The 15,957-nt window shown below is 45.5% G+C and overlaps 1 protein-coding gene across 10 annotated transcripts in view; it reads left to right on the top strand.

Annotated features, from left to right (window-relative positions):
* Positions 1 to 1,033: 1,033 nt before the first annotated feature.
* eif4e2 (eukaryotic translation initiation factor 4E family member 2) overlaps positions 1,034 to 15,957 on the top strand; it is a 36,642-nt gene continuing 21,718 nt past the window's right edge. For 3 of the 10 annotated variants that reach the window (XR_011344263.1, XR_011344264.1, XM_069897154.1), the window contains exons 1-4: positions 1,044 to 1,255; positions 7,628 to 7,742; positions 13,577 to 13,711; positions 14,711 to 14,815. Coding sequence is in view for 6 of the 10 variants with exons in the window: in XM_069897154.1 (XP_069753255.1) it covers positions 1,236 to 1,255; positions 7,628 to 7,742; positions 13,577 to 13,711; positions 14,711 to 14,815 (375 nt within the window). In the remaining 4 variants the exon portion in view is untranslated. Of the gene's footprint in view, positions 1,256 to 7,627; positions 7,743 to 13,576; positions 13,712 to 14,710; positions 14,816 to 15,957 lie in introns of all 10 variants that reach the window. The other 7 variants (XR_011344265.1, XR_011344266.1, XM_069897155.1 and 4 more) reach the window with 5 other exon arrangements.

The following is a 15,957-nucleotide window of genomic DNA, read 5'->3' on the forward strand; positions in this document are numbered from 1 at the left end:
ACTTTGGTAAGTCAAACCACGACTGGACTTGCGTGATGAATGGTAGGTCCCTGGATAGTTCTGTAGAACAAAGAGACTAAAGGGTGCACAGATCCTTGAAAGTGGCAACTCTGGTGGATAAAATGGTGAAGGTGGCATTTGGCACACAGGACTTCATTGAGCAGGGTGTACTAGGCATTGGGACACTACACTGGAGTAGCGTGTATAGTTATGGTTGCTCAACCATAGGAAGTACATCAATAAATTAGATGTCATGAGGAGACTAACCAGGATGTTGCCAGGACTGGAGGAGTTGAGTTCTTGGGAAAAGTTGGATATGGTGGGTCTTTATTCCCTTGAGCAGAGGAAGGCGGGGGTGGTTGTCGCTCTGGTTCGCAGTGATGGTTCAATGTGGGAGTGTGGAAGCAATGACCGTCTTCCTTACCCATAATCCCCCACACTGCCGGAACCGCTCTCGCAGCAGCAGCGCATGGCTGACCCCCCCTCCCCTGATCCCGGCCACCTCCCCCCCCACTCCGTGGCAGCGGCCTCTCTCCCCTGATCACAGCAGCAGCACCTCAGCCAGGAGTTTCCCTGCGACACAAGGGCCATGGTTACTGGAGTAACAGGGTCGGCCATTTCCCCTTTTCTGTGGTCAGGTCAGGGACCAGGTCGGACTTGCCCTGTTAACCCCGTTTTACATGGCAGTTTGAAAGGGCCTCTGAGGGGCCTCTCTCTTGCTTCTCTTTCTCTGACTGTTCGGGGTGCAGGGCAATTTGTGCTGATGGCGAATCTTTGTCTGTCCTGTGGGAGACTACAGGAAATTTCTGTTTGATTCCATGTCAATAACCTTGAAAACGATTGGATAGCGAATTAACGAGTTGTAAACATCGTTTCCCACATGTTTCCACTATATTGCTCATCCTGAGAACTAGTTTCTTTTAGCAACCTGGTTACTGCATTAACGACGAAGCTTCTTCGGGACGACGCGTATCATCGTCCCCTCTCCCTTCAACCAGCCACCGTCGCCGCCACCACTGCGGCGACAGACGATGACGTCACGTGGATGGGAGGCGCTGCAGATGACATCACGTGGACGAGGCGTCGCAGACGATGACGTCACGTGGACGGGAGGCGCCGCGGATGATGACGTCAGAGATGGGAGGCGCTGCAGGGCGGGGGTTCCCGGATGTCTCGGCTCCATCCTCGCAGGTGGAGGATCGCTTGCTTGAAGATTCGCTCTGGGTGCCGGCATCATGAACAACAAGTTTGATGCGTGAGTCATTATCCTCTCATCCCGCCCCTTCTTCATCCTTTTGCCGCTGAGCGAAGCTGCGCGCAGGGCTGGCGGCCTTGTCCCCCTCCCCGACCCTCTTCGGGGCTATTGAGAAATGCTGGCGGCATGTCAGCCCGGCTGCACCTGGACTGCGGTTGTTTCCATCCATTCATCCTTTCATCGATCCATTCATCCTTTCATCCATCCATTCATCCTTTCATCCATCCGTTCATCCTCTCATCCATCCGTTCATTCTTTCATTCATCCATCCATTCATTGTTTCTTCCATCATCCGCTCTATCACCCATCCCTCCACTCTATCGCCCATCCCTCTGCTCTATCACCCATCCCTTCGCTCTATCACCCATTCCCTCCGCTCTCTCATCCATCCCTCTGCTCTCTCACCCATCCCTCCGCTCTGTCGCCCATTCCCTCCTCTCTGTCGCCCATTCCCTCCTCTCTGTCGCCCATTCCCTCCTCTCTGTCGCCCATTCCCTCCTCTCTGTCGCCCATTCCCTCCTCTCTGTCGCCCATTCCCTCCGCTCTGTCGCCCATTCCCTCCGCTCTGTCGCCCATCCCTCCGCTCTGTCGCCCATCCCTCCGCTCTGTCGCCCATCCCTCCGCTCTGTCGCCCATCCCTCCGCTCTGTCGCCCATCCCTCCGCTCTGTCGCCCATCCCTCCGCTCTGTCGCCCATCCCTCCGCTCTGTCGCCCATCCCTCCGCTCTGTCGCCCATCCCTCCGCTCTGTCGCCCATCCCTCCGCTCTGTCGCCCATCCCTCCGCTCTGTCGCCCATCCCTCCGCTCTGTCGCCCATCCCTCCGCTCTGTCGCCCATCCCTCCGCTCTGTCGCCCATCCCTCCGCTCTGTCGCCCATCCCTCCGCTCTGTCGCCCATCCCTCCGCTCTGTCGCCCATCCCTCCGCTCTGTCGCCCATCCCTCCGCTCTGTCGCCCATCCCTCCGCTCTGTCGCCCATCCCTCCGCTCTGTCGCCCATCCCTCCGCTCTGTCGCCCATCCCTCCGCTCTGTCGCCCATCCCTCCGCTCTGTCGCCCATTCCCCCCGCTCTGTCGCCCATTCCCCCCGCTCTGTCGCCCATTCCCCCCGCTCTGTCGCCCATTCCCCCCGCTCTGTCCCCCATCCCCCCGCTCTCGCCCACCCCCCCGCTCTCGCCCACCCCCCTGCTCTCGCCCACCCCCCCGCTCTCGCCCATCCCCCCCGCTCTGTCGCCCATCCCCCCCGCTCTGTCGCCCATCCCCCCGCTCTGTCGCCCATCCCTCCGCTCTGTCGCCCATCCCTCCGCTCTGTCGCCCATCCCTCCGCTCTGTCGCCCATCCCTCCGCTCTGTCGCCCATCCCTCCGCTCTGTCGCCCATCCCTCCGCTCTGTCGCCCATCCCTCCGCTCTGTCGCCCATCCCTCAGCTCTGTCGCCCATCCCTCCGCTCTGTCGCCCATCCCTCCGCTCTGTCGCCCATCCCTCCGCTCTGTCGCCCATCCCTCCGCTCTGTCGCCCATCCCTCCGCTCTGTCGCCCATCCCTCCGCTCTGTCGCCCATCCCTCCGCTCTGTCGCCCATCCCTCCGCTCTGTCGCCCATCCCTCCGCTCTGTCGCCCATCCCTCCGCTCTGTCGCCCATCCCTCCGCTCTGTCGCCCATCCCTCCGCTCTGTCGCCCATCCCTCCGCTCTGTCGCCCATCCCTCCGCTCTGTCGCCCATCCCTCCGCTCTGTCGCCCATCCCTCCGCTCTGTCGCCCATCCCTCCGCTCTGTCGCCCATCCCTCCGCTCTGTCGCCCATCCCTCCGCTCTGTCGCCCATCCCTCCGCTCTGTCGCCCATCCCTCCGCTCTGTCGCCCATCCCCCCGCTCTGTCGCCCATCCCCCCCGCTCTGTCGCCCATCCCCCCGCTCTGTCGCCCATCCCCCCGCTCTGTCGCCCATCCCTCCGCTCTGTCGCCCATCCCTCCGCTCTGTCGCCCATCCCCCCGCTCTGTCGCCCATCCCTCCGCTCTGTCGCCCATCCCTCCGCTCTGTCGCCCATCCCTCCGCTCTGTCGCCCATCCCTCCGCTCTGTCGCCCATCCCTCCGCTCTGTCGCCCATCCCTCCGCTCTGTCGCCCATCCCTCCGCTCTGTCGCCCATCCCTCCGCTCTGTCGCCCATCCCTCCGCTCTGTCGCCCATCCCTCCGCTCTGTCGCCCATCCCTCCGCTCTGTCGCCCATCCCTCCGCTCTGTCGCCCATCCCTCCGCTCTGTCGCCCATCCCTCCGCTCTGTCGCCCATCCCTCCGCTCTGTCGCCCATCCCTCCGCTCTGTCGCCCATTCCCCCCGCTCTGTCGCCCATTCCCCCCGCTCTGTCGCCCATTCCCCCCGCTCTGTCGCCCATTCCCCCCGCTCTGTCGCCCATTCCCCCCGCTCTGTCGCCCATTCCCCCCGCTCTGTCGCCCATTCCCCCCGCTCTGTCGCCCATTCCCCCCGCTCTGTCGCCCATTCCCCCCGCTCTGTCGCCCATTCCCCCCGCTCTGTCGCCCATTCCCCCCGCTCTGTCGCCCATTCCCCCCGCTCTGTCGCCCATTCCCCCCGCTCTGTCGCCCATTCCCCCCGCTCTGTCGCCCATTCCCCCCGCTCTGTCGCCCATTCCCCCCGCTCTGTCGCCCATTCCCCCCGCTCTGTCGCCCATTCCCCCCGCTCTGTCGCCCATTCCCCCCGCTCTGTCGCCCATTCCCCCCGCTCTGTCGCCCATTCCCCCCGCTCTGTCGCCCATTCCCCCCGCTCTGTCGCCCATTCCCCCCGCTCTTTCGCCCATTCCCCCCGCTCTGTCGCCCATTCCCCCCGCTCTGTCCCCCATCCCCCCCGCTCTCGCCCACCCCCCCGCTCTCGCCCATCCCCCCCTCTGTCGCCCATTCCCCCCGCTCTGTCGCCCATCCCCCCCGCTCTGTCGCCCATTCCCCCGCTCTCTCGCCCATTCCCCCGCTCTCTCACCCATTCCCCCGCTCTCTCACCCATTCCCCCGCTCTCTCACCCATTCCCCCGCTCTCTCACCCATTCCCCCGCTCTCTCACCCATTCCCCCGCTCTCTCACCCATTCCCCCGCTCTCTCACCCATTCCCCCGCTCTCTCACCCATCCCTCCATTCTTTCAACCCTTTGCTCACAAAAAATGAGGAGCATCGACTATAGGGTTTAATTTATAAACAATTTGTTCTCCAAGAAGTCAGTGCTTTAACATCTTCATTTGTGAAAATTGTTACAACCTGTAGATGAAATGTTGATTTTATTTTTTTTATTTTGTAAACTATGAAATGCTAACTTTAAAATGCACATTTTAAGGGGTAGTTTTGTTGCAGTGCTTCTTGCTTTATTTACATGTAACCCATACATGTGTTCTGAAGGAATCGTTTGCTTTTTGTCATGGCATTCCGTTTGTTAGTTCTGCATGTGGAAAATTCCAGAATATGATTATGGATGGCAAAAAAATCACTGGAATCAAAGATGATGAGGGTGGTGTGGACTGACCTGCTTAATTTCTCCAGCACATTTGTGTACTGCACTCAACTCCAGCATCTGCAAATAATGCGTGACCTGCTAAGTTTCTCCAGCACATTCTTCCTACCACCATTTTGTTCAGGGTCCTGTTTACATTTTGCTCACACTTTGATGAAGTGCTCAAGCCAGAAGTGTTGCTTATGCATGTTTATCTTTGCTATATAAAGTACAGTGATCTGCTGAGTTTCTCCAGCATCGTGTTTTACTTCAACCATGATGTCTGCAAACTTCTGTGTTTTATTCCTCTCTTCTCTCTTCCTCAGCACATTTGTGAATTGTTCTCAAACTCAGAATCTGCTGCGTTTCTTCAGCATGTCTGAGAATTGTACTCGACGTCCGTGTCTGTCAAAGTTGTTTAACTAATGGATGGATAATTTTTCTGGTGGCCTGCTTTCAGTTGCACACCAGCCTTATCCTGAATATTAATCCTTTACCTTGAGTAGTTGTGAGCAAAAAGATCCCCAGAGTCATTTAAGATGCTGCATCTTTTTCAAGGAAGCTTTTAGCTCGTACTTGAATCTCTTCCTGTTCTTAATAGACATGTAAAATTATGAAAAGCATAGATAAAATGGACAGCCGGCCACTTTTTCCAAGGGAAGCAAAATGGCCAATACTGGTAGACATCTGTCTCAGATGATTGGAGGAAAGTTTAGGGGAGATGTTAAGAGGTGATTTTTTTTTTCTATATATATATATAGAGAGAGAGAGAGAGAGTGATGGGTGCTAAGAATCCAATTGCAGGGGCTAGTGGTGGAGGTTGGTACAATAGGAACATTTGAAAAACTCTTAGATAGTCACATGGATGAAAAAAAGGGTTGCGAGTTGTGAGGTTGGGAATGATTTAGATTTATAGTGGAATAGGTTTATATAGGCTGGCACAACATGGTGGACTGAAGGGCTCATACCATGTTGTACTGTTCTATGTTCTGGCGTGCTTTTTACAGGTGCTAACATTTATTTTGATTTTTAATTTAGAATTGAAGCCCAGTAACTGGCACTTTTGGCCCAGTATCCCCCAATATACTGCTGTACTGTAGTTTGAACGGACAATTTATTTTTGGCTGAACAATACTGACTGCCCTGAGTTAAATATGATGTTGGTGGGTAAACATGGGATGAGGTTAAGAATCAGTGGGTGAACTCCATTATAATATCTAGTTTTATATATATAAAAAATATAACAAACAGTTTTTAATAGTGCATCTGTAAGTTGGTGACAGAGTGACGAGGACCCTGTGAAGGCCTTCATTTCATTTAGATGATTTCAGATTTATTGTCAGAGTACAAACATGACATTACCTACAACTCTGAATTCTTTTTTCTGCAGGTGTGGTAGATTTACCACTTATTGATAGTGCAACAAAAACCTGTATACAGTGTATATGTGTAAACAAATAAAGAAATGTAAGCAGATAATGAATGTAAAAAAAACTGTGCAATACAGACAATATTAAAAAAATCAATCAAGTGCACAAGTAAGAGTCCTTAAATGAGTCCCTGATTGAGTTTGTTGTTGAGGAGTCTGATGGTGGAGGGGTAGCAGCTATTCCCGAACCTGGTGGTGTGAGTCTCGTGCACCTAGACCTCTTTACTGATGGCATCAGTGAGAACAGAGCGTGTGCTGGGTGGTGTGGATCCTTGATGATTGCTGCTGCTCTCCGATGGCAATGCTCACTGTCGATGTTCTTGATAGTGGGGAGGGTTTTGCCTGTGACATTCTGGGCTATGTCCACTACCTTTTGGAGAGATTTACATTCAGGGGTATTGGTCCCTCCATACCAGGCCATGATGCAGCCGATCAATGCACTTTCCACCACACATCTGTAGAAATTTGCCAGGGTTTCTGGTGTCATATCAAATCTCCACAAACGTCTGAGGAAATAGAGGTGCTGATGTGCTTTCTTCAAAATGCCATTGGTGTGTTGGGTCCAGGAAAGACTCCAAAGTTGGGGACTCCAAAGAAAAATTTGCATACCCTCTTCATCTCTGATCCCCCAATAATCACTGGATTGTATACCTCTGGCTTTCCTTTCCTGAAGTCAACAGTTAGCTCCTTAGTTTTGGTGACAATGAGATCAAGGTTGTTGTTGGTGCCACATTCAGCCAAGTTTTCAATCTCCATCCTGTACACTGACTCATCCCCTTCCTTTATACAACCCAATACCATGCTATTGTCGGCAAATGCAGATGGTGTTATTGTCATACCGAGCCACCAAGTTGTAGGTATAAAGTGAGTAGAACAGGGGCTAAGAATACAGACCTGTGGTGCTCCATTCCTGATGGAGATTGTGGAGGAGATGTTCTTACCAATCCTCACTGACTGTGTTTTGGAGGTGAGGAAATCCATGATCCAAATACACAGTGGAGTGTTGAGTCCTAGGTCTTGGAGTTTGCTGATGAGTTTTCAGGGAATATTGGTGTTAAATGCAGAACTGTATTTGATAAAGAGCATCCTAATGAATACATCTTTACTGTCCAGGTATTCCTGGGTTTTGTGTAGATCCAGTGAGATGACTTCCATCATATATAGGTGAACTGGAACGCATCCATGTCACCATTGTATCCGTGATATATGGATATCTTAATTATTGAATTTAATGTTCCAGTAGTTTATGCTCCATGTGCTTTTTGAAGATAATGTGGATCATTTGTCAGACTAGCTGGTGTTGTGTGATCCCGGCTTGTGGCATTATTTGCCGCGTGATGTCAGAAACAAAGACCATTGAACCTATGGTAAAGCCACTACTTTTTTCATATAATAGAAGATGATGTAAACTTGTTTTGAAAAGAAATTTCAGGTGTAATGGCTAAATATTAAGCATTTCTCATTTGCAGCTTAAAAGATGATGACAGTGGAGACCAAGATCAACATGGGGATAACCACACACAGAAAGAAATGGAGAAAGAAAAAACAGATAAAGAGAAGACTCAAAATATTACCAAAAGGAAGGTGAGAGCATAAAAGTACACCCTGCACATTGCATTAGGAAAAAAGATCAAATACCAGCCAGCTGTCTCACTTGCATGGCCTAAGCAGTGGTTTTCAAACTCACATACCACCTTAAGTAATCCCTTACTAATCACAGAACACCTATGGCATAGGGATTACTTAAGGTGGTATGTGAGTGGAAAGAAAAAGTTTGAAGACCATTGGCCTATATACCCAACCTTATATTTTCCACTCACATACCACTTTAAATATTCCCTATGCCATAAGTGTTCTGTGATTAATAAGGGATTGCTTAAGGTGGTATGTGGGTGGAAAGAAAAAGTTTGAAAACCACTGTTTTAATCATTCCAAATTGATTCGTTAGGTGCACAGTTTCATAACTCCAAAGGAAATGGGCAATTTTTCTCAAGCAAAATATTTCAGAAATAATTGGGTCTCGAGCAGTGATTCTCAATCTTCCCTTCCTATTCACATACCACCTTAAGCAATCCCTTACTAATCATAGAGCATCGATAGCATAGGGATTACTTAAAGTGGTATGTGAGTGGAAAGTAAAAGATTGGGAACCACTGGCCTATAGCATAGTCAATACCTAACATTTATGCTGAATATAGTTAGTAGTTGGTATCCTCTGACCTGCTAAGTAAGCTGTCATATAATGTGCACTGGGAAAGAGGGGAAAATGGTCTTAACTTCATAGGAGAGAATGGTTTCACTATAGGAATAGCAATCAGTTGTGCAGATCCTCACTAAGGATCTTAATAAATTACAAGAGGTGAAATTGAAATTTAAAACTTCTTTTAGATTGGGAAATAATATTAACTTGATACAATGCTGCTCTTAACTTCCTTTCTACTCTCTTTGCCATATTGCTGAATCCCACATTTAAGAGGGTCATTCTGCAGATAATTTGTTTACTCCTGATGACCAGATTATCCTTTCCTGATTGACTGCATCCAGCCTTTGTAGTTAGTTTTTAAAAAACACACACTGGTTTAGAGAAGATAAGAAGAGATGGTTCAGTGGGTAAATTACCAAATTAATAATCTCGGGAGCAGAGTTCAGATCGCATTTTACCAACATTTCATCTAACACTAGGGCATAATGTCGAAATATGGGGTGGCCCATTTATTGCTAGTATAGAAAAAAAATCTTCATTTGCAAAGACATAAATCTTTAGAATTCTCCACACTGGAAGACTCTGAATTCTCATGCATTAAGTTCATTCAAAAGGGAATTGAGAGTTATATAGATAAGTGTAGGAAAACAAGGCATGATCTTGATGATTACCAGAACAGGCTTATTGCTCAAGTTCAGGTTCACATTAATGATCATCTGAATGTACATATACAACCCTTCAAAACATCACATCTCCAGATCATGTGGTGGTGGTGTTGCATTGCTTGTCAGAGAAAGTGGTGCTTAGGCAGGATAGATGAGAGGGCTCGTGCAGGGAGGCTATTTGGGTGGAATTGAGGAATGGGAAAGGGGTTACACTGATAGGGGTGTATTTTAGACCACCTAATGGGGACTGAGAGGAGCAAATCTCTAGGGAGATAGCAGATATTTGTAATAAGCCCAGGGTTGTGATTATGGGAGATTTTAATTTTCCACATATAGATTAGGAAACCCATCCTGTGAAAGGGTTAGATGGGTTGGAGTTTGTAAAATGTGTGCAGGATAGTTTTTTTTTATAGCAATACATAGAGGTACCAACTAGAGAAGGGGCAGTATTGGATCTACTGTTGGGGAATGAGATAGGACAGGTGTCAGAGGTATGCATTTGGGAGCACTTTGGGTCCAGAGATCATAGTGCCATTAGCTTCAGTGTGATTATGGAAAGGGATGTCAGGGCCTAGGGTTGAGGTTTTCAATTAGGGAAAAGCTAGATTTGAGGAGATGCAAAAGGATTTACAAGGAGTGGATTGGGACCATTTGTTTTATGGGCAGTGTGTAGTAGAGAAATGGAGGTCTTTTAAAAGTGAGATTTTGAGGGTACAAAATCTTTATGTTAAGTTGAAAGTTTGAGAGAGCCATGTTTTTCAAGGGATAATGGATATTTAGTTCGAAAAAAGAGGCAGATCTACAATAAATATAAAAAACAAGGAATAAATGAGATGTTTGAATGATACATTGAATGCAAAAAGAATCTTAAGAAAGAAATTAGAAAAGCTAATAGAAGGTACAAGAAGAAAGATTGCGCAAATTGGGATTGTACTCACTGGAGTTTAGAAGATTGAGAGGGGATCTCATAGAGACATAAAAAATTCTGGCAGGACTGGACAGAATGGATGCAGATGGGATGTTTCCAATGATGGGAAAATCCAGAACCCGGGGCCATGGTTTGAGGATAATAGGCAAACCATTTAGGACCGAGATGAGGAGGAATTTCTTTACCCAGAGGGTGGTGAATCTGTGGAATTCATTGCCACAGAGGGCAGTAGAGGCAGGTTCATTAAATATATTTAAGAGGGAATTAGATCTATTTCTTCAGTATAAGGGTATTAAAGGTTACGGAGAGAAGGCGGGGACGGGGTACTGAACTTTAAGATCAGCCATGATCTCGTTGAATGGCGGAGCAGGCTCGAAGGGTTGAATGACCTACTCCTGCTCCTATCTTCTATGTTTCTATGTACAAAATGGCTATAGCAAGCAGGGTGAAAATAAATCCAAAGGGTTTCTACAAATATGTTAATAGTAAAAGAAGAGTGAGGGATAAAATTAATCTCTTAGAGAATCAGAGCGGACAACTGTGTGTGAAGCCAATTTCTTTTCTTTGGTATTCACTGACGAGAAGGATATTGGGGTGCAGGGTAAAGGAAGCAAAGAGGGTAATTATGGAGACTATAGTGATTAAGAAAGAGGAAGTGCCGGAGCTTTTGAAGCATATAAAGGTGGCTAAGTCTCTGAGTCACGACAGAATTTTCCCCATGACCTTGAGAGAAGTTAGTGAGGAAATAAGAGGCTCTGACATTCAAATGTCATTAGAAATGGGTATAGTGCTGAGGACTGGCGTATTGCACATGTGGTTTAAAAAGGGTTCGAGGAGCAAGCGGCTGGTGACAAGTGGTGTGCCTCGGGGATCTGTATTGGGACTATTGTTGTTTTTCATATACATTAATGATCTGGATGATGGGGTGGTAAATTGGATTAGTAAATATGCAGATGATACTAAAATAGGGGGAATTGTGGATAATGAAGAAGATTTTCAAAGATTGCAGAGGGATTTGGACTGCTTAGAAGAGTGGGCCGAAAGATGGCAAATGGAGTTTAATACTGATGACTATGAAATGCTTCATTTTGGTAGGAATAATTAAAGCAGGACACAAGTAGTATATTGGAGGGTATTGCAGAATGCAGTGGAGCAGAAAGATCTAGTAATAATGGTGCATCAATCCCTGAAGGTACAATCTCATGTGTGTAAGGTGGTGAAGAAGGCTTTTAGTATGCTGGACTTTATCAATCAATGTATAGAATACAGGTGTTGGGAAGTGATGTTGAGACTGTCCAAGGTATTGATGAGGCTAAATTTAGAGTACCGTGTGCAATTCTAGTCACCGAATTATAGGAAGGATATCAACAAGGTAGAGAGAGTGCAGAGAAGATTTATGAAAATGTTACCTGGGTTTCAGCATCTAGATTACAAAAAAAGATTAGATTAGGTCTTTTTCTTTGGAGCATAGAAAGTTGAGAGGGGATTTGATAGAGGTATTTAAGATTATGAGAAGGATAGATAGAGTTGATGTAGATAGGCTTTTTCCATTGAGAGTAGAAGAAATTGAAACAAAAAGTCATGAGTTAAAAGTTAAGGGGCAAAACTTTAGAAGTAACATGAGGGGGAACTTCTTTCCTCAGAGAGTGGTGGCTTTGTGGAATGAGCTTCCGGGAGAAGTAGTGGCAGGAGGGTCAATTTTGTCATTTAAGGAAAAATTGGATAGGTATATAGGTAGGAGGGGAATGGAGTTTTATGGGCAGGGTGCAGGCAGGTGGGGCTAGAGGAGAGTACTTCGTTCGGAGCAGACTAGAAGGGCCAAATGGTCTGTTTCTATGCTGTAATTATAATATGGTGCACACACATACATACACAATACAAAGTAGAGAATAATTGCATATATACATGGAGATATAATTTAAAATAGATATATAAAAATGTTCTGGGATGATTTATCAATTGCATGATACTGTTCTTCAATCTGAAACTATTTCCCAGCCTGGCAATCCTGATTTTGATGATCCTGTACTTCCTTGATGGCAGTGGGTCAAAGATACTGAGTGCTGGGTGGAAAGAAATACTCCCAGTAAATATTGACAATAGAGGAAAGGGAGACCCCAGTAATTGTTTAGATGATCCTCTGTCTTGACCAGGTCTGATGCTTTGCAGCTACCATACCACATGAAGATGCAGCTTGTCAGGACATTCTCAATTGTGATCCTGTGAAAAAGTTATGAAGATGGTGGCTGATAGCCTTGCCTTCCTCAACCTCTTTAGGAAGTGTAAGAACTGCTGCACCTTCCAGACAAATGAGGAGGTTCTGTGGGTTCGGGATAGATCATCTGTTCTATGTACACCAAGGAATGTTGTGCTCCCAGCTCTCTCCACAATGGAGCCATTGATGGAGAATGGTGAACCTTCATCCTCCTAAAGTTCACAGTCCTCTCCTTTGTCTTGTCCACATTGAAACTCAGGTTATTATTCTCACATCATTTTATGAGCCATCCAACCTCCTCTCTGAAAGATGACACTTCATTGTTGCCAGTGAAGCCAACTACTATTGTATTGTTTACAAACTTGATAATTCTGTTAGAACTGATGGTAGGTGCATTTGTGATGCTGAGCATCCAGCCCTGAGGTGTGTCAGTGCTTAGTGTGATGAGGCTCAAGGTTTCACTGCCAACCGGGATTAACTGTGCTCTTTCGGTCAAGAAGTCCAAAAATCAGTTTCAGAGTGGGGCTTTGAGTCCCTGCTTGGACAGTTTATCCAGCAACCTCTGAGGTATGATTGTGTTGAATACCAAGTTGGAAGTCGATGAATTTGGCATATGAGGCATCATTCTCTATGTGGTTCAGGACAGAGTGGAGGGTCAAAGCTACAACATCATCCATGGATAGGTTTAGAAGGCAAGCAAACTGGAATGGGTTCTACTCCTGAGATATTAAAGTTGGGTCAATTTCTGGTATTGTGGGCCACAACCCTGCCTCGATTGTACAGCCACACAAGCAGAGTGCAAATACTAACATCAATATAATTTAGAAAATAAATTAAAATGTAAATAAATATACAGTAGTAGCCTGGTACATTTTCCAAATATTTTTTATTCTATGAATGAAACATCACATGAAATTTGTTCAGTGTGTCTGTCCTATCACTTCTTAGTTTATAATAGCATGACAATATCATTTGAGGTGCAACATTATCAACTAGTAAGGATGATACTTTGTAAAGGGATAACTTGTAGAAAATGCAAATTGTTAAAGTGGTGAAATAATGTGACTCGTGGACGTTTTATAATATTGAGTTTGTTTTGTAAAGCTTGGTCTATAATAGAAGCATTTTACTGGAGAGAGACTAGTTCTGGGACTTCAAATTAAAAATATATTATGGTAGATACTGACTACAAATTGCATTTTGGCTAATATTCCTGGACTTCTCAAGTAAGAGCAAATTTAAATGAACCAGATACCAAAAAAAAATATAAAATAATTTCATATGGAATTAAAATAGTCTTTTAAAGCTGACTGCTATTGACAAATATTTACAAAACTATTTAGGAATCAGGAAAATAACCATGTAACAAATTCCTGAATTTTTATTTGAGTATTTTGTTCTTTGCAGACGGTTGTCCCTGGCCCAGGGGAACACCCACTACAGTATAATTACACGTTTTGGTATTCCAGACGTACACCAGGTCGACCCACTAGCTCTCAGAGCTATGAGCAAAATGTTAAACAGATTGGAACATTTGCATCTGTAAGCAGCACACTTTTGCATATGCCATTATTGATTGTATAAAGGCCAAGTTATTGGGTGGGAGTTTATATGCATTGGATTTTCTGCATGCTTGTCTTTGTAGCTTTGCATTGCATATGACTTTTGGACAATTTTTAGCACAAGAAAGAGATAGTATGTGTGTGGGATTGCTGGATGGTGGAAAATGCTTTAATATTTATTAATCTCTGGTACAACATTAAAGTGTTGAAATTCATCTCTGGTCACTATTACAATAACATTTGCATGTTGTATTCTGCCTCATTAACTTCAGTAGAATGAATTTCTAAGGCAGTATAAAATCATGATTATTTTTGGCATATCTGTCACTATAATATGGGGATTAATTTTCATACTTGATTGCCGTGAACTGTAATTGAATGCCATTGTTGTAGGTTAACTATCTGAATTTTAATTGGGCACTGTTTTTGTATTAATTTTAAATGAAGTGCCGGACAGGAGTGGAGATACTGGAATTCCATAACTAAGATGTTTGCTTTGTGGTCTATACTATCAAACAAGTTAACATTTTACCATCACAACAACTCACTGCTACATATTCATTTATTCTTCTGTCTTGCTGACTAAGTCTTATTTGATAATTGGATATTATTTCTTTAGCACTAAGTGGTTCATAATGCAGAACAGTTACATTTTCAGCTGAATTGCTGCTTTGAATAACCCAAGTGGTCTTGGATCAATAAATACAGTACAAAACAGCCCAGCAGCAATAGCAAATCCACTGTCATTTCAGCATGTGTGTTCATCATTATCAGTTTGTTCAGAATGAAAGCATGTCTCTATTTGTCTCTGATAACTCCAGAAATAATTCATTTGGTTCTTCTTTCATGGCCCTTCTTAAAAAAAGTTCAAAGTTCTTGGTTTTTATACTCTATATATAGTTAGACTTGTTTAGAGTACTATATCATATATGAACAAATGTAGTCGAATTTCATCAGATATTTTTCTTCCGTTCTTTAGGTTGAACAGTTCTGGAGGTTTTACAGTCATTTAGTTCGACCCGGTGATCTCACAGGCCACAGCGACTTTCACCTCTTCAAAGATGGCATTAAACCAATGTGGGAGGTGAGCTCTGGGTCCTTTTAAGCAAATAGACTAAATGCATTTTCATTCACAAATGCATTTTTCAGCTTCTTAAACTAGTAGGTTAAACTGTTTAATTTTACTTTAAACAAGCATGATATGATAAGTGCTAGTGACATTTGATAAATTTGGTGGAATTTAAGGAAATAACAAGCGAGGTAATAAATAGAAACTTGTTCATGCAGTGTATTTAGATTTCTAAAGGCATTTAGTAATGTTCTACATAACAGTATAGTGCATAAGCTAAGAGTTCAGGGTATGGGGGACATAGGTTATCACAAAGGAGATGGTATCAGAAGTAGTGGTTCTTTTATAACCAAAGGATATAACAGATGGAGTGTCCCAAATATCAGCCCTTGGCTCTCAGTTATTTACTATTAATATTAACAACTTGACGGAGAGGGAATAGTGTAAGATTTTTTTAAAAAGCAGGAAATGCTGCACATTTTCAACAAGTCAGGCTACTAGCAAGGGGAAAAAACAGATTTAATGTTTCCATTCAAAGACCCTTCATCACAACTGATCAAGGCTGTTGTAAACTGAAACGTTAATTTCAGAGTGTAAGGTTATTGATGACAGATTGGTTTGATGAAACGAAGTGAAGATGTTTGGAAGCAGCCGCATGACTTTTTAAATGAATTGTCTAAATATTAGTGAAGGAAAGTGTGAGGTCATGCATTGGGTAACAAAAATCAAGAGCCATCTACCCCCCAGCAAAAGATGGAGATGCACATTGAATGGTACGGTTAGCATAGTAGTTAAGCACAACGCCAATGACCCAGGTTTGAATCCGGTGCTGTCTGTAAGGAGTTTGTACATTCTCACTGTGCTTGTGTGGGTTTTCTCCCACTATTGAAAAACATATGGGGATTTTAGGTTGATTGGTGAATTTGGAGGGCAAGGGCTTGTGGGCCGGAAGGGCCCATAACTGTGCTTTATGTCTGAATTTAAATTTGAATTCAGGCATTAATTTCTCCCCATTTGTAATGTGTGTGATGTGACATTTTCTTCCAAAGTCAGTCAATTTTGTCACAATTAGCATTTGCTCAGTCAGATACCCCCCCCCCCACCCCCCAACTTCCCTCCCACACCCCCATGATGAATGATTTCAACCAATACTTTTG

The sequence above is a fragment of the Narcine bancroftii genome, chromosome 9 (assembly GCF_036971445.1).
Source record: "Narcine bancroftii isolate sNarBan1 chromosome 9, sNarBan1.hap1, whole genome shotgun sequence".
NCBI lineage: Eukaryota > Metazoa > Chordata > Chondrichthyes > Torpediniformes > Narcinidae > Narcine > Narcine bancroftii.